Below are 16,891 nucleotides of genomic sequence, written 5' to 3'. Positions count from 1 at the left end.
GTGCAGGGATAGATCCAGGTGCTGCTCCCACTGCACACAGCTGGATGCAGAGGGAAGGAGCAAGGCTGTACATCCCATGGGTACATTGCTCTGCATTTCTGGGCAGCCTGCCTGCACCCTGCCTGCATCTGTGCACAGATGCCTGGGCTTTTCCATGGAAAATCACATGCCCCCAAAGCCTCTGGGAGGAGGTGGCCTGGTTCTTCCATCTGCTCTTGCCAGGGAAGCAGCAGGTCGGTCTCTCTGAGGTGTAACCTCCAGGTAACCTCCTGCCAAACCCAGCTGGAATGGAAGCTCAAAGCTTCCCAGGGCTTGTTCCTGCAGCCTTAATCCATCATTGCAAGGGCTGTGGGATCCTTGGAAGTGTTCAAGGCCAGACTGGATGGGCCTTGGAGCAACCTGTTCTAGTGGGAGGTGTCCCTGCCCATGGTAGGGGGCTGGAACAAGATGAACTTAAGGTGCCATCTGGACCAAACCATTCTGTGATTCTGTGATTCTCTCATTTAGAGCCTTTCCCAGGGATATTTCTGAAGTGGGAGATTTCCCCTGGATATTGATCCCTGTGGGATGGGAGTGTCCAGAGAGGCAATGTGCTGGGGTCTCCCCTTGCTGTGAGTTCATTGCTGAGCTCCCTCACCTGGTCACAGCAGGTCCCGTGGGGCATCCCACAGCTTCAGAGCTGCAGCAGGGACTTCTCCTAAATCCAGGATGGAGAAGGAGGTGCCCTCACACGAAGGGAAGGTGCAGCAAGGTAGCCCTGGGGTTTGGCCAGTACAGTTTCCTCTTCTCTCATGCCATGCGCTGGAAAACAGGGAAAGAGACTCCCATCCTCCCATCCATCCTCCTATCCATCCATCCATCCATCCATCCATCCATCCATCCATCCATCCATCCATCTCCATCCATCTCCTCCCATCTCCATCAGCCTCCATCCATGTCCATGCTCCCATCCAGCCATCCCCCTCCACCCATTCCCACCACCCCTCTGAGACAACAGTCCCCACATGCTATCCAGGCATGATTTTCCAAGAGAACATGGTCCATCTGCCAGGATGGCTCCTCCTGAAGGCATCGAGCGCGGCTTGCACAGACAAAGCCCATAAAACGGAACCGTTGCCATTTCCACCATGGTGCCTCCAGGCCAGGATGTGTCCAGTGAAGGAAAATCAGCCACTTCCAACCCCCTCTCCCTCAACGTGGCTCTTTTTAAAGCTCTGATGGTTGATCCCGGTGGGGCTGTTTCTCTGGACTCCCTTGGTTTCCATGGAGAGGATGAGGGAGGAATTTCAAAGGGAATGGCTCCAGTAAATGAACTCTTCTCTAAAAATAGTATGTTTGCTTTTGGTTCTTTGGGAACTGTGGCCCGGCCAATGGGAGGAAGAATGAAAATCAGCATCTGGGTAAAAATATTCCAGTAACTCACTCTTTGTGCAAATTCCCTTTGGAGCCGCTCAGCTTCCGGGGGACAGGAGGCTGGTCCCAGTCTGCCCAGTTCCTGCCCTCCTGACCACCATTCCTGGGTGCAGCTGGGGGCTGTCCCCAAGCCTGGTGCTCCCCTGTACCTTGTGTAGGGTATTTCGAGTTGAATCCCTTTAACCCCAGCGGTGGAAGGACTGATGGAAGCAAATGTTGGGCTTGTGTGACCCCCATGTCCTGCGTTGTCCCGGAGACCCCGGGCCTGTCCCTTTCTGGGAACCAGGAGATGGCCACCACCACCTTCCACCCCACCAGTGACATCCAGGACACCCATGAACCCCACCAGGACATCCCTGCATGGATGTGCTGGGAAAAGGACACCTGTGGTAGGATCCCCCACCAGGTTTCCTCTGGAGGAGTCACTGTCCCAGTGAGGGGACAGCCACCACCAGGTCCCCTTGGAGAAGCCACCATCCTGCTGTGGGGCCACCAGCATCCCTGCATGGTCCCTGGGGCTGGAGAAGGTTTCCTTGGTGGTGCCGTGGAGTTGCTATTTGTGACTGCCTGTTCCCGAGCCCTCCAATACTCTCCAAAAAAAACAAAAAGGGAGTTGTTTGCATGGGAAGATTGGCATCTCCGAGCCTGGGATATGGTTTCCTGCTTTTTTTAGCTGGAGTAGCAGCAGACTCGTCGGCCTGCCCTGATTTGGCATCCTTCTTCTTGCTTTTTTTTTTTTGGAAGAGTTTCATCCTGACCCCTCGGCAGAAACACCGTCGCTAGCGGTAGGGGATCAGGTCTGGTCCTTTTGATTTCTTTTGGGTTGCCCAAAACCCCGGTGAGATGGGATGTAGATGGCTCAGAGCCTCGGTGAGCGGAGAGGCAACTCGTCCCTTGATCGACCGAACCTGGCGCAGGTCAGTGGATGCTGAACCCCCCCTGTTCCACCCCCTGCCCCCCACCCCAGGGTGCCGCCGTGACCCTGACAGGGCAGGGAAGCTGTCACCTCTCGCCTTGACTGTGACGTGACGTGGGCTGTGGGCGTTCCTGGCGAGGTCTGTGGTCCCCCCCCCTCCCCAGATCCCTGCTGTCCCACTTGCAGCCGGCTGAGGGGACCCACGGAGCATCAGGCACCGGGAGTCTGTGGGGCACAGCTGGGTGAAGGCTGGTGGTTGTACCTCAGCTGCTGCTGGACATGGATCCAGGCAGGAGGGATGGGAGAAGTCCTGGCAGGGGCATGGAATGGGATGTTCAGGGCTCCTACCTCCTCCATCAGCTCCTGGGTATCCATCAGCTCCTGGGTGCTCATGGATCTGTGGGTGCCCACGGACTCCTGACATCTGTTGGATCCTAGAAATCCAGCAGCTCCTGCATCCCCATCCCCTCTGGGCGCCCATGGACTCCTGGGTACCTGTTGGATGCTGGCCATCCATCAGTTCCTGGGTGCCCATGGACTTTGGATGCCCACAGGTTTGTGAGTGTCTGTTGGCTCCTGGGTGTCCTTCAGCTCCTTTGTGCTTGTGCATTCATGGGTGCCCAGAGTCTCTTTTGGATCCTGGGCGTCCATCAGCTCCTGGGTACCCAGGGAGTCCCCGCTGGCTTCTGGGTGCCCACAGACCCCAGGGTAGCTCCTGAGCAACCATCAGCTTCTGAGCATCCATCATCTCTGGGGTGCCCTTTGACTCCCGGATACCTCTTGGCTTCAGGTGCGCTTGGAATTATGGCTCCATGTGGAGACCTGGATCCCCATCAGCTCCTGGGTACCAAAAACCTCCTGGTGCCCATCACTCCCTGCATGCCAGGCTGGCTCCCTCCTGGCTATCCCAAGGCCTCTGGCCCCATTCCACCAGGCAGCTGGGGCACCTCCACCTGCCACTTGTACCAGGCTGGCATCCAGTAGTGATGCCCAGGGGTGCGAGCATCGGGCACCCTTCTCCCTGGCTTCCCTGTCCCCCAAAATCCTAATAACTGTTGCTTTTGGGGTGCAGTGGGATGCGGGGTGAGGCTTGTGCCAGGAGCAGAGGATGCTGATGGGGGATCCAGGGATTCCAGTGAGTTGAGGGGGTGGAATTTACTCCTGTCCCGGTGGGTGCAGGGCCAAGCCCACTGGGAGGCAGCAGGGAAGGAGCAGGGGGAGGGAAGAGGAGCTGGGCTGACCTCAGCATCTGGAAAGCTGCGCTCTTGGGCCGTGGCCTGCGTGCCGAAAACCGGAGGCAAAAAAAACCTTCCATATTTGGTGAAAGTTGCTCCAGGACTCGGCAAGGGCTGGCAGCAAACGGGGGGCCACAAGCCCCCAGCTCTGCCCTGGACCACTGGTTTTGCAAGGGCTCTGCAAACGTGCCAGGGGATGGATGGAAATCAGGGAGGGTTAAATTGGGGTGAGCATCTCCGATCGGGTGGCAAGGGGGGCATGGAGTGAGGGGGATCCATGGGATGCTGCCAGCAGTGCAGGGCGGATGTAGGAGATGCACCGGCACAATCCTGAGCCTCGAATTTTGGCAGGGGGGGGACTCCTCACCCTCAGCAGTGCTCGTGGTGCAAACCCCGATTTCAAGTGAAAATCCCACGGGAAAAGCCTCACTGTGCATTTAGAGGAGGAATTTTTGTTGCTCTGGGAAATGAGTCTCCTACCTTCTCCCCACTCCCCATCCCACTGGCACCGCTCCTGCTGGACAGCACGGGGATGCCCAGCATCCTTCTGCCCTGCCCTGGAAAAATTGCCCCAACTCCTTTATTTTTTATTCCCCTTTTTTTCTCACACTTTAAAAGCAGAATGGCAGCCAGGCCGTGTCCTCCCGGGATGAATCACCGCAGCCGAGAAGTCCAAGAAGGGAAAACAACTGAATTCCCGTGCACTGGGCTGAAGCTGCCCTGCTCCTCCTCCTCCTCCTCCTCCTCCTCCTCCTCCTCCTCCTCCTCTTCCTCCTCTTCGTGCCCATCCCGGAGGCGGTGTTGCTGCTGGGTTTCTCCATGGGAGCATCCCTGACCAAATCAATGCTCCTCTGTGAGCTGGGAGCCTGGGAAAAACCACGGCCGAGGGAAAAGCAAACATCTCCAGCCCCGGGCCTGCGAATAAACACAGGAATATTATTAGTAACTGAAGCAGGGCTGAATCAGAGCTGCTGATTTATGCTCTTATTTCCTTTCAAGAAGTTACTCTTTGGAGAGCAGCTCGGACTCTCCTTACCCGTGGGAGAGCAGGGAGAGGCTGGGCAGGGAGGGAATGCAGCCCCGGATGTGATTCCGTGTGGCGTCGGGCAGGCTCGGGCACGGCCCCTCCTCTGTGCCACAGGTCCTCCTGTTCCCATGGGAGTGGCTTCCCCAGGACCTGGTGGTCCCAGGGATGAGTGAACTGTTACTCCGAGATGAGAGGCTGGTAGCAGGGAGGGAGAGATTGGAAGCCAGGGATGAGGTGGTGGAGGAAAAGAAGGTGGCTTGTGCTCAGGGATGGCAGTGGCCGGTACCCAGCGGTGCCAGTGACTGATGCCCAGGGGTGGAGGTCAGTGGCACCCAGGGATGGGCTGACATGCCCCAAAAGGTGACTGGTGCCATGGAATGGAGGTGGTTGGTACCAGGGATGGCAGTGGCCGATCCTTTCCTTGGTGGCTGCCGTCCCCCGTCCATGTGGCACGTGTGGGACATAGGGCAGAGCATCACTGATCCCAAGGGAAAGGCTGCTCGGGTCTGCAAGCCCTACAAAACCCAGTCAAACCTCCTGCTTTAATACATCCCAAGAGGACAGAATGTGATTTTTTCCCCAAGTGGTTTCCTGCCAGAGGCTGAGCGATTGAGGAAATATGGGATTGGATGGAATAGCATCATCCTCTTTTGGGAGATGGTGCCAGCCAGGGGCTTTTCTGGCTGCACGAGGAAGTTTTACGTGCCAGGATGATGCTGTTTGTTGCACAGGTGTTTGCTCATTGCATTGGGATGGATGGAAGCAGGTCCAGTTTATTTCCAAGCCTTTGCTTTCCAGGGTTTTGGTAGAAATAGAGCTGAGGATGTGTTAAAATTGTTAAACTTGGGAATTCACCATGCGCTGTCCCCGTGGACCAGTGGCTCCCACTATGTCCCAGCTCCCTCTAGTGGGACCTACCCTAGGAACAAGCATACGGGGAAAGAAAAGGTGCAGAAATTCCGGATTCTTTCAAACTGGGAATGGTGGTTTCAAGGAGGTGCTGAAATTCGGGTAGCTCCGCGCACAACCCTACTGTGACACCCTAGAGAATCTCTCATCAGGAGCTGTGATTCCTCATGGAATGTACATTCCTGCTCTCCCTCTGGCCTTTGTTTGTTTAAAAAATGGGTGGTTTAGGACTTTCCTCCATCGATGCCTCTTTGTTCACGGGGGTGGAGGCAGGACACAATATGCCATGGCCTTTTCCAAATATTTTAGGATGTTTGAAAATCCCTGGGGATGCTCAAACTCCTCCTGCATCGATATTCCTGTGCAGGGGAAAGCAAAATGGTGGAGTTGCACCCTGAGCCTAATTAAAAAATAAAATAAATCAAGATGGGGCAGTTCCCATCCTTCTTCAGGGTTGTATTTCCAGTGTCAGATGGAAAGCTGGGGGAAAAGCCCTTCCCTTGGCCCCCCATCCCAGGTTTGGGGTGCTGCTGAATCACCCCCAAACTGCCAGTGCCGGATCCACTCCATCTTTAGGTTTTCAGGAGCATTTTGCCATGCTGGCACAAGCCTTTGGGATGGGGGATGAGTCCCTTGGCTCCATCCCAAGGAACTGGCATGCTCTTCCCAGGAGGGTTTGGGGTTTTGGGGGAGGAAACACCCAGGTCGGGAAAAAAAACAACAGGGGCTGGTCCGAAAGGAAATCTAAAGGTGTTTACAAAGAGCCGCGCTGCTAAAAATAACCGGCTCATATTTTAGACAGCCCTAAAAATAGGCAGCGCTGTTGGAGTGGCCAAACACTCCCAGGAATTTCCTGTGGGCTGCGGGCCGCTTGCAGGGGGGTCCGGGCTCGGCTGGCCGGCAGCGCTCCGGAGTTTGCTTCCCTGGGTGATGGAGAGGTGACCCCCACCGGGCCCCCGAAAGCACAGCGGGATTCGGCCCGGCTTCTTCTGCCCTGCGCCAGGCAGGACGGGCTTAACCCTTCTCCAGCCATCCTCCCTCCCGTGCCACATCTCGAGCGATTGGGTGGCTTTGAGGGGGAATTCCGAACCCATGGGAGGAAAGCTCAACCTCTCCAGCAGACACCGGAGAATCTCCTTGCAGTGCTCCCGCGGGGAGATGCTGGGCTGGATGAAGGGGTTGAGCCAAGCCAAGGGTGGCGTTCAGGGAGTAGGAAGGGCCCTCCCGGCATGGAGGGATCGCCCCGGGGACAGGCGGTCCCGGGGGAGGGCTCGGGGGCGTTGCTGCGGGCGGAGCCGCCGCGTCACGGCGGCAGCGGCGGGGCTGAACCGGGGCAGGGACCGCAGCAGGAATGGGGCTGGGATTGCCAGGGGAATGGGATTGCGATTGCAAACCAGAGGGATTGGGGATTGCAATGCAGATGCACCCAGGTTTCCGTTCCTGATGGGTCCGGGATTGCCGCAGGAATGGGGTTGAGATTGCAACCCAGATGGATCTGGGGTTACAGCCCTAACGGGTCCAAAACTGCGCCCCAGATGGGTCCAGGATTCCAACAGGAATGGTTCTGGGATTGCAGCCCAAATGGATCTGGCATTGTAATGCAGATGGACTCAGGTTTGCTTCCCTGTTGGGTCTAAGATTGCAACAGGAATGGGGTTGGGATTGCAAAAGGAATGGGATTGGGATTGCAGCACAGGTGGATTGGGGATTGCAGTGCGGCTGCACCCAGGTTTGAATCCCGGGTGGGTCTGTGATTGTAACCCAGATGGGTCTGGAATTGCAAAGGAATGGGTTTGGGATTACAGCCGGATGGGTCTGGGTTTCGAACCAAAATGGGCCCAGGATTCAAACACAGATGGGCCCAGGATTGCGAACCAAGTGGGTCTGGGATTGCAACCCCGAGTGTTGCAGTCCAGTTGGGCCTGGATTTGCAATCCAGGTGGATCTGGGATTGCAAACCAGGTGGGTTTGGGATTACAACTCAAAAGCACCCAGGATTGCACACAGAAGGGTCTGGAACTGAAATGCAGATGGACCTAGATTTGCAACCCATTATGTTCTGGAATTGGACCCCAAATAAAACAGGGATTGCAACAGAAGCAGGTTTGCAATGGGATTCTAGGGTTGTATTCCTGATGGATCCTGGATTGCAATGCAGATATGCCCAGGATTGCAACTGAGATGGGTTTGGGATTGCAGCCCAAATGTGTCTGGGATTACCACCAAAATGGATCTGGGATTGGAACTCAGAACAGCCCGGGATTTCAATCCTGATGGCTCTGGGTTTGCAATGCAGATGGATCCAAGCTTGCAACAAAAATGGTTCTAGGATGGCAGCCTAAAGGAATCTGAGATTACATCAGAAATGGGTCTGGGATTGGATCCCAGAAGAGCTCAGGACTGCAATCCAAACAGATCTGGGATTGCAAACCAAATCAACCCAGCATTCCAACAGCTGGGGTGACCAGGGCACTGCAGTTGCAGGAGCTGCTGCCTTGCAAACAGCGTCCTTACCTGGTGGCAATTAGCTGTCCCTCTTCCCTGATCCCTGCGTGCACTGACGGCTGCTGCAGCTCTCATTACATGCCCCGAGTGGTCCGTTCTCTGCCACGCACCCTTGCCGGGGTGGGATGCTCATCATCCTCATTTCCAAGAGGAAATTTACTGGCTGCAACGGGAGGATGCAGCCCTGCTGCACGCCGTTGCTGTGGAAACAGGGTGAGCGGCTAATTAGATTTAATTAACGAAGCAGGAGGGGAGCGTTACAAACATATCTGGGCAGGATGCATCACCCGGCCAGCAGGGATGTGGGTGCTGAGGTGATGATGCCGCGGGGAAAAGGGGGTCTGCCTCAGTTTCCCTGTCTGCAAGGTCAGGGAGGGGGATATTGGCAAGGACGGAGTCCCTAAGGATGCTAAGCACCCCAACACCATCCGCGCATCCCCCCCTCCCCAAAAATCACACGCCCCAAGAAAGCATCAGCTCCCCCCACCCCACCCCCACCGTCCTCCCTGGGCAAAGCCCTTCCAGCAGCATCCCCCGGCAGGATCCGGCCCTGCCCGCATCCGCGCGTGTCTGTGTGGGCACGGCTCTGCCTCCCGCGCTCCCACCGCTGCCTCCCGCCCGTGCCTGGGCAGCTCCGGGCCCGGGGACCCTCGCGTCGCCACGGACGCAGGCGCAGCCTCGCACCCCGCAGCCGCTCTGCGGGAGGGCTTTTTATACATCCCCGTAGTTCCACATCCACACCGAACCCCGGCGATATAAATAGCGCCTCGCTTTTATTCCCCTCCCCGCCGCATCCCGGCGCAGCGTTCCGGCTCGGGCGGACACCTGGGGTTAGAGATAGAGCGATAGAGAGGGAATTTCGGTGCGATTCCTTGGGCCGCGTGGGACGGACCGACCCTCGGGACCCGCATGCTGCAGATGGTGAGGACTCTGGCGCAGTTCACCATCGCGCTGGAGGACATGCGAGACATCGGGGACGGCATCGACGCGGCCTTCGCCACCTCCGGGCTCAGCGGGGCGGCCGAGGAGCTGCCGGAGAAGGGCTGCGGCAGCCGCGGTGGCACCGAGGTGATGGCAGAAGGGGTCCCGGGGACGGAGGGGGGGGGACCGGTGGGATGCGGGGGTGAGGTAGGGGTGCATGGATGCGTCATGTTTGGACACGTGTGCAGAACCCGGCACCTGTGGGGTCTGGATCGCGATTGCCGTGGCAACGGTGCCTCCATCCTCATCCTCAGCTCGACACCCCCGGGATTCTCTGGATTGCGGGGAGGGGGTTGCTCCCGCCCGGAGAGGGTGATGGGGGGGCTGGAGCCATCGCTGCCACCGCCCCCCCAGTGCTGATTTACACCGCGGAGGCGTCGGCTGATGGGAAATACCCCAATTCCCATGGCGGCAGGGGCTGATCCCGAGGGTGCTGAGCACCTCGGGGCGGCAGGATGAGGCCGGGGTGAGGCGGGGGCGTCCCCAGGGAGAGCAGATGGATAGTGAAGCATTTTCAGCCCCCCAGCGGAGAGGCTTTGCTGGGATGGGGAATGCAGTGGGACACATCCTGCCTTTGCCCACGGATCGCTTTGCCCTGCTGGGATGGTGCCTTACCCCCAGCTCCTGCTCATCCCAGTGGGAATTTTCCCTTGCCGGGATAATACTGGTGCTGTAACGGTGGAACAAATCCCCTTGCCAACAGCTGGGCCTCATCCTGCATCTCCCCACTGCTGCAAACCCCTCAGCTGCTGGTGCAGTATGTGGTGCTGAGCCTGTTCAGCTCCTGGGTCTGACCCTTTGCTTCGGTCCTGAGCTGGGACAGCTCCAGGAAAAAACAGGAGCAGTAGGGAACTACAGGCTGGGTGAGGGCTGGGGAAACTGAGGCAAGGTGAGGGGTCAGGTACCCCTAAGCTCCATCCTCCGGCGAGTGCCCTTCATCCCATAATTGCAACAAATTGATCCGGCAGTGAGAGTGTTTCTAAACCTTCTAACCAAGTGGGGAGGTCTCAGCTGGTGTCCCCGAGGACTCCAGTATCACCATGGTTTCCTGATTCCCTGGAGAGACTTGGACCTGTCACCAATATTTGGCTCTAGACAACGATTTCCTGCATGATTAACTCCATCATCAGCCTGCTGGGGAGCAGGGAAACTGAGGCACGGCTCTGTCCTCGAGCACTGAGCAGGATGTGGCCAGGATTGCTCCCCATTGCTCCCTGGGGACCACCAGGGACATGGTGGCCTCTCTCCACGGTGAGGATGGTTGGGCTCAGACTTCTTCCTGTGGCTGCAGAGCAGCTTCACCGCTCACGTGTCCCCACTGGGGAGGACACAGCCCCATGTGTCCAGGGGACAGGGGCTCATCCCACAAGATTGAGGACATTTGGGGTGTCTCACATCCAGGGTCTTGGAGATTCTACACATGCAAAACTTTTGGGGTATCTGTGCCCCCCAGGCACTTGGAGCATCCCTGCACCAAAAGCTTTTGGGATTTCTCTGCACCCGGCATCTCTCGGAGCACCTTCACATGCAAAACCTTTGGGGTGTCTCTGCACCCAGAATCTCTGGAGTGTATCCAAACACAAAACTTTTGGGGTATCACTGCACCTTTGGAGCACTTCTGCATCCAAAACCTTTGGGGCCCAGGGCTCTTGGGGCATCTCTCACCAAAATCTCTTGGGGTGTCTCACACCCAGAGACCTTAAGGCATCTTGCACCCAGAACTTCTGAGGTGTCTCTGCACTCAGAGCCTTTGGAACATCTCACAGCCAAAACTTTTGGGGTGTTTCACGCCCTGGGCTCTGGAGCACTGGGCCCCCAGGCTGAGCTGCAGGGGGTGCACTCAAGGGGGGTCTCTGAGCCCCATGGCCAAGAAGACCCCGACCCACCCGCTTCCCAAGGCCGGCGGGCCGTCCCACACTGCCACCCTCCCCGTGCCCCCCACCACCCCATCAATCCGCCTCCCGTGGGGCCACAGCCCAGCTCCAGGGTGCCCGGGGTGCTGGGCGGGAGGCGAATTCCTACGGGTCCGCTCGGAGCGGAGCCGCAGGAGAGCCAGAGGGCTCCGGGACCGACCCATGTAGGGCTGTGAGCTCCAGGGCGGGCTCCTGACGCGGCCGCGGAGGAAACCAGGCGTCTGTGCGCTCGGTGTCATGTACTTCCTAATCCTCCCGGATTCCTCCATCGGGGTGGAGAGGGAGCGCAGGGGAGCTGGACGCCAGCCGGGCTCCTCCGGTGTTCAGCCTTCCCAGCCAGCCCCGGTGCCGGCCCCGACCCCCGGCACGCAGCTCCCCCGCCCCGGGTCACCCCAAAACACTCGTGTGTCTTTTTCCCCGGGCAGGACATGAGGAAACACGTCATCATGACGCTGCTGGACACCGAGCAGTCCTACGTGGAGTCCCTGCGCACCTTGATGCAGGTAAGGTGGCACGGCCAGGGTGTGACACCCCAAACCACAGCATGGGGTCACCGTGGTCACCCCAAGTCGGACCCCCGGCTGCGGGTGCTGCACCAGGACCTGTGCGGCACAGGGGTGGGTTGGGGTGGTGGGGGGGACGTTGGGGACAGCGGGAGCAGAAGTGGGAGCACTGTGACAGCAGCCCCAAGCACGGGGTGTGGGAGTTACCTCCATCTCCAAAGCGAGCCTGTGACATGCCCAGTGTGTTGTCACCTGGCAGGTATCATGTCCCCAAATCTCCTCCCGTGCTTGCTTCCCAAAAGCTCTTCCTCATGTGGCACCCCATCTTCTGATGGGCCTGCCATGCTGGGGGACCCCTGAGGTCCCCTGTTCCCACGTGCTCCTGCTCGGATCAGCACCTGCAGACCTGGGCCAAAGGTTTTTCCCAGGCCTTTTTTTTGCTGAGCTGGTTCCAACCCCCCTGGAGCAGCCTGGCCGGAGGGTCCACCTCACGTTTCAGATGTTAATGAAGGTGTTTCGGCAGGTTAATGGTGGTCAACGCCCTGGAGAAGTCACCTGGCGCTGCGCGCCCCTGCCGGGGGAAACACCAAAAACTCCGAGCTCTGCAAAAGCAGTGCCTGTGGGACATCTTGTGCCACAAGGGCATGGGGAACACCATCCCAACACTCTCATGGGCTCTTGCCATAAATCCCCCACAAGGGTGCCCCCATGGTGGACACAGATGTGCTGCAGGAGGGAAGCACCCTCTGAGGCTGCTGCCAGTGCAGACCTTGGCTTAGAGAGGCAAGAGGATCCCAGCTCCGGGCCTGATTTTGGGGGGAGCTGTACAGGGTTTGGGGTTGGGGGCCTTCCCTGCTGGTGTTGGCACGGAGAGAGTCTGTCCCATGGTCTGTGCATCCTCTGAGGTGGCATGTGAGGCTGGTTGGAGAGGACAGCCCTGCTGCGACTGTCCAGTTTCCCTCTGGAGGGAGCGGTTGGACACGGCTGGGAGCCACGGGGTGTTAATGCCTGAGCTCTTGTGCACAGGACCTGTCCTGACACAGCGCAGCTGGGGGGACCTGGCTTTCTGGCAGGGATCACAGGGCTCCAGGTGTCCCCAGCTCCCTGTCTCAGCTGGAATGAGGTGCTCAGATCCTTGACATGGCTTGGTGGCACGTGGCATGGTGGCTGCCAGGGACAAACATCACCTTGGAGCATCATCTTCCAGCCAAGCCAGATGGTGCATGGACAAGCCCTGCCTGCTGTCCCTGTGTGCTGCAGCAAGGGCTGCCTCCGTGCTTTTCATCCCCGTGTGGAAGCACAGGATGCCACAGTCCATCCCAACTCCTGCTGGAGGTGCTGGACATATTAGGGCAGGTGAAGGGGGTTTGGAGCCTCAGGACGGATTTGGTCCTTCTAACTTGGGTCTCCACGAGATATCTGGCATCAGCTTGAGGAACCTGATTCCTGGGGAATGACTCCTCCTTCACCAGCTTGGTTGGAGATGTCCAAGGCCACTTGAGATGGGTCCTGTGCTCAGTGCTCAGCTGCGTGGTCCTCCCAACTTCCTGAAAGCCACCGGCACCCTGTGCTGGTCAGATTGAGGGGGTGGCAAGGCTTGAGAAGACCTTCCACATCCTGCTGCATCTCCTGCAAATCCATCTCTCCTGTTCCAGGGGCACTGCTCCACTCTGCAGCTCTGGAGGGAGGGCGGGGGTTTCATAGCAGAGCCACCCACCCAACCTTGCTGAGGACCTGCTGGCCCTGCGTATTGCTCGTTGGCCATTGTGTGGTGGTCCAGGGCATGATCCAGTGGATGCATCCTGCTGGCTCCAGCCCCTCCTGGTTCCAAACACCCTAAATCCCACCAGGAACACACTGGCATTTGGATCCTGGGGTCGTGTTGCCATCATTTCCAAGCTAGGTCAGGCAGATTGAGGCGACAAAGGCTCATGACAGCAAAGGTGGCTCTTAAGGCCGTGGGACAGAGGGTCCTGTGCTATGCAGCTTCCTTGTGCAGACCTGTCCCCCTCCCCACACAGCCATGGGTGGGATGGGACCCAGGGAGGCTGGGTTGCAAAACCTGTCTGGTCCTGCTGGTGTGTCCCACAACCCAACATCCCGTGGAGGAACCCCCTGCTGCAGGATGCCATCCATCCTATCTACACGGACTGAGAGATCCGTGCTGGGTGGGGTGGGAGAGGAAACCTCCGTGGACCCCGGTGCCTCTGCTTGCCTGCAGGGTTACATGAAGCCGCTGAAGCAGCCGGAGAACTCCCTGCTGTGCGACCCTTCGCTGGTGGATGAGATCTTCGACCAGATCCCCGAGCTGCTGGAGCACCACGAGCAGTTCCTGGAGCAGATCCACGACTGCGTGCAGAACTGGCACGAGAAGCAGAAAGTGGGCGACCTCCTGGTGCAGTCGGTAGGTCCTGGCAGGGTGGTTCCCCCCGGGAATGCGGGTGTGCCCGCTCCTGGGCACAGCCCCGGAGCAGAGGTTTCGGAGCGGGAGGCAGGGGAGTGATGAAAGGATGGGCCAAGCAGGCCTGGGATGGAGAACAGGAGACAATCTCCAGGCCTGCTGTCTGCTTAGCGTAAGGGTGGGAGCTGCTGCTCCCGGCTGGCTCTGCAGCTCCGCGTTTCTGCCTCAGGAGCACAAACGTCAGGGCTGAAAAATCGAGGTGGGCGGACAGTGAGCCCTCCGTGCGCCAGCCCAGAGCCAGAGTTAACCCTTGGGGCAGCTTCTTCCAGGCTCTCCCAGTATGGCCATGCTGGATCTAGCCCTGTTTTTCCCTCCCAGTTCTCCAAGGATGTGCTGGTGAACATCTACTCTGCCTACATCGATAACTTCCTCAATGCCAAGGATGCAGTCAGGATTGCCAAGGAAGCCCGGCCGGCTTTCATGAAGTTCCTGGAGGTGGGTCCTGGTTCCTCTCTCCACAGATCCTGGCCAAGATCTAGAGCCAGGCAGGATGGGAGTTAATGGGAGTAAATTTATTGCCAGACTGGGAATTTTCCCCCCGCCTTCTTGGTTTTGTTGCAAAGAGGGTCACTTGGGATGACCCAGAATCACTCCAGATGGTGTGGAAGGAAGTGGCCCAAAGCCAAAATGGGTGATCCTGGGTTGGTGGGAGGCTGGGTCCCTGCTGTGTCCCACCTAAGGGACCCATCCCTGTCCCTCTCCGGTGTTTTGCAGCAAAGCATGCGGGAGAACAAGGAGAAGCAGGCCCTGTCCGACCTGATGATCAAGCCGGTGCAGAGGATCCCGCGATATGAGCTGCTGGTGAAGGTGGGTGACACGGGGGTGGCAGTGTCACACCGGGAGCAGGGGACGCCACGGCTCTTTCAGGGCTCTCAGGTCTCTCCTGACCCCTTTTCCCACCCCTTGTCACAAAGTTGGTGTCCCCAGGTGTGCACATGGCTCTGCCCTGCTGGAGATGGTCACTCTGAGGACTGTCACCCCGCTGCCCCCCCACTGCAGTCCCTTTACCCTCAGCCTTTCTGCTGGACGCTGCGGTGTCATTTTGGGACCAGTCCCATGGCCACCCCCTCCTTGGGGCTGGTCTCCATCCCCTGCAGCCAGAGCAGCGTGCGAGGGGCTCGGGCAATGACATTGCCCATGTCCAGGCTTTGCCAGAGGTGACACCCCGGCTCTGTCCCGCGGCAGGACCTGCTGAAGCACACGCCAGAGGACCACCCCGACCATCCTTTCCTCATCGACGCCCAGCGCAACATCAAGCAAGTGGCTGAGAGGATCAACAAGGGCATGAAGAGCGCAGAGGAGGTGGAGAGGAACGCTCGGATCGTGCAGGAGATCGAGTCCCACATCGAAGGGATGGAGGATGTATGTATGGGGGGGCCTTAGATGGGGGTCAGTCTTGCCTTCTCCACAAAATGTCCTCATTTCTGCTCTTTCTGGGTCATCCCAGGCTGGGTGGCTTATTTTCTCCTCTGGGTCCTGCTTTCCCCATGCCTTGGTGGGCTCCTGGAAGGTTTGGGAAGGGACTGGGGTCCCAATTCTGAGCGGGGGGATGCAGGGGTGGGGATGAAGCCCATGAGGATGGGATGAAGCTCCCTGCCATGGCTTCCCACCCACGGGTCTCCTTGTCCCCACAGCTCCAGGCTCCGCTCCGCAGGTTCCTGCGCCAGGAGATGGTCGTGGAAGTGGTAAGAGCAGGGTCTGTGGGGCCATGGGACCACACACTGGGTGGGGCAGTGGGAGGCTGTGATTGCGGGTCCTGGGGTGCCTGTGTGCCCATGGGAAGCTACAGATGGATGGATGGACGGATGGAGGGAACAGACAGATGGAAGGGCAAGGCAGCACATGGGGAAACTGAGGCAGGGCCCTCTCCCAGCACTGGCACAGAGGGAGGGATGGTCATTAACCCCCTGGTGTCTCCCACTGCCCCACAGAAGGCGGTGGGCGGGAAGAAGGACCGCTCCTTCTTCCTCTTCACGGACCTGCTGGTGTGCACCACGCTGAAACGCAAGTCGGGCTCGCTCCGCCGCAGCTCCATGAGCCTGTGAGTACCACCAGGCTTGGGGACAGCCCCTGGGTGTCCCTGCCAGCTGGCCTGGCTTTAGGGGGCTGTGGGTGTGGGTGCAGCTCGGCCATCCCCCCCAACCTCCCAGGTACACGGCGGCCAGCGTGATCGATACTGCCAGCAAGTACAAACTGCTCTGGAAGCTGCCCCTGGAGGACGTGGACATTGTCAAAGGTCTGTCACTGCCTGCTGGAGTGTCCCATCCCACCCAAAGCCTGTCAGTCCCCCCAGCCAGTGATGCCAGGGAGGGAGGGTTTAATGCTGTGCACATGTCCCCACACAGGTGCCTCGCAAGCCACCAACAGGGAGAGCATCCAGAAAAGCATCAGCCGCCTGGATGAAGACCTCAACACACTGGGGCAAGTCAGCAAGCTGTCAGAGACCCTCAGCTTCCCCCACCAGGTATGGGGATGGCGGCCCTGGAGCTGTCCCCTGGTCGGACACGTTCCCAGTGGGACCGAACAGGATGTCCTCAGCATGAGGGGAGAACATGTGGAAGGGCTGGTGGCCATGAGTGTCCAGCCCAAAAGCCACAAAAGGGGTTGGAGCAGCCTCTGAAGGATGCCAGTGGATGGACAGGGGGATATCAGGCATGTGGCTTGTGGTGGCCCATCCCTGAGAGCTGAAGCATTGTCCCCATCCCCAGGGCCTGGATGACGTGATCAAGGACCTGATGGCCGCCATCCACCGGGAGCTGTCGGAGAAGCAGTCCCTGTCCTTCAGCATGGCCTTCCCCCCCAACAAGGTGGAGCTCAGCACCACCAAAGCTGACGGCACCGAGTCCTTCATCTTCGAGTTCCCCAACCCCGACGCCCGACTCGGCTTCGAGCAAGCCTTCGAGGACGCCAAGAAAAAGCTGGGTAACAGCGGGGGGGGAGGTGGACATGGTGGTGGGCTTGGCATCTCCCCCACCCTGCCTTGGTAGACCCCCTTCCTCCATCACTTCTACATCCTCCAATCTGATTT

The 16,891-nt window shown here is 58.7% G+C and overlaps 1 protein-coding gene and 1 long non-coding RNA gene across 4 annotated transcripts in view; one reads left to right on the top strand and one right to left on the bottom strand.

Annotated features, from left to right (window-relative positions):
- Window positions 1-16,891, bottom strand: part of LOC104698132 — a 30,764-nt gene that overhangs the window by 4,513 nt on the left and 9,360 nt on the right. For 2 of the 3 annotated variants that reach the window (XR_005602326.1, XR_005602325.1), the window contains exons 3-5: window positions 8,015-8,205; window positions 2,678-4,479; window positions 638-801 (exon numbers count right to left, since the gene is read on the bottom strand). This is a non-coding gene — a long non-coding RNA (uncharacterized LOC104698132). The remainder of the gene's footprint in view (window positions 1-637; window positions 802-2,677; window positions 4,480-8,014; window positions 8,206-16,891) is intronic. The other variant, XR_005602327.1, reaches the window with a different exon arrangement.
- The window catches only part of ARHGEF17 (Rho guanine nucleotide exchange factor 17), a 28,504-nt gene that overhangs the window by 7,450 nt on the left and 4,163 nt on the right, over window positions 1-16,891 (top strand). The window contains 10 exon segments of the mRNA XM_039554954.1: window positions 11,325-11,402; window positions 13,624-13,806; window positions 14,182-14,298; window positions 14,578-14,670; window positions 15,049-15,225; window positions 15,498-15,548; window positions 15,795-15,904; window positions 16,014-16,099; window positions 16,209-16,327; window positions 16,572-16,785. Of these exon segments, the coding sequence (XP_039410888.1) occupies window positions 11,325-11,402; window positions 13,624-13,806; window positions 14,182-14,298; window positions 14,578-14,670; window positions 15,049-15,225; window positions 15,498-15,548; window positions 15,795-15,904; window positions 16,014-16,099; window positions 16,209-16,327; window positions 16,572-16,785 (1,228 nt within the window).

The sequence above is a fragment of the Corvus cornix genome, chromosome 1 (genome assembly GCF_000738735.6).
Source record: "Corvus cornix cornix isolate S_Up_H32 chromosome 1, ASM73873v5, whole genome shotgun sequence".
Lineage (NCBI taxonomy): Eukaryota > Metazoa > Chordata > Aves > Passeriformes > Corvidae > Corvus > Corvus cornix.
Note: the sequence above shows the minus strand (reverse complement) of the source record. Positions and strands in the feature narration are given on the sequence as shown.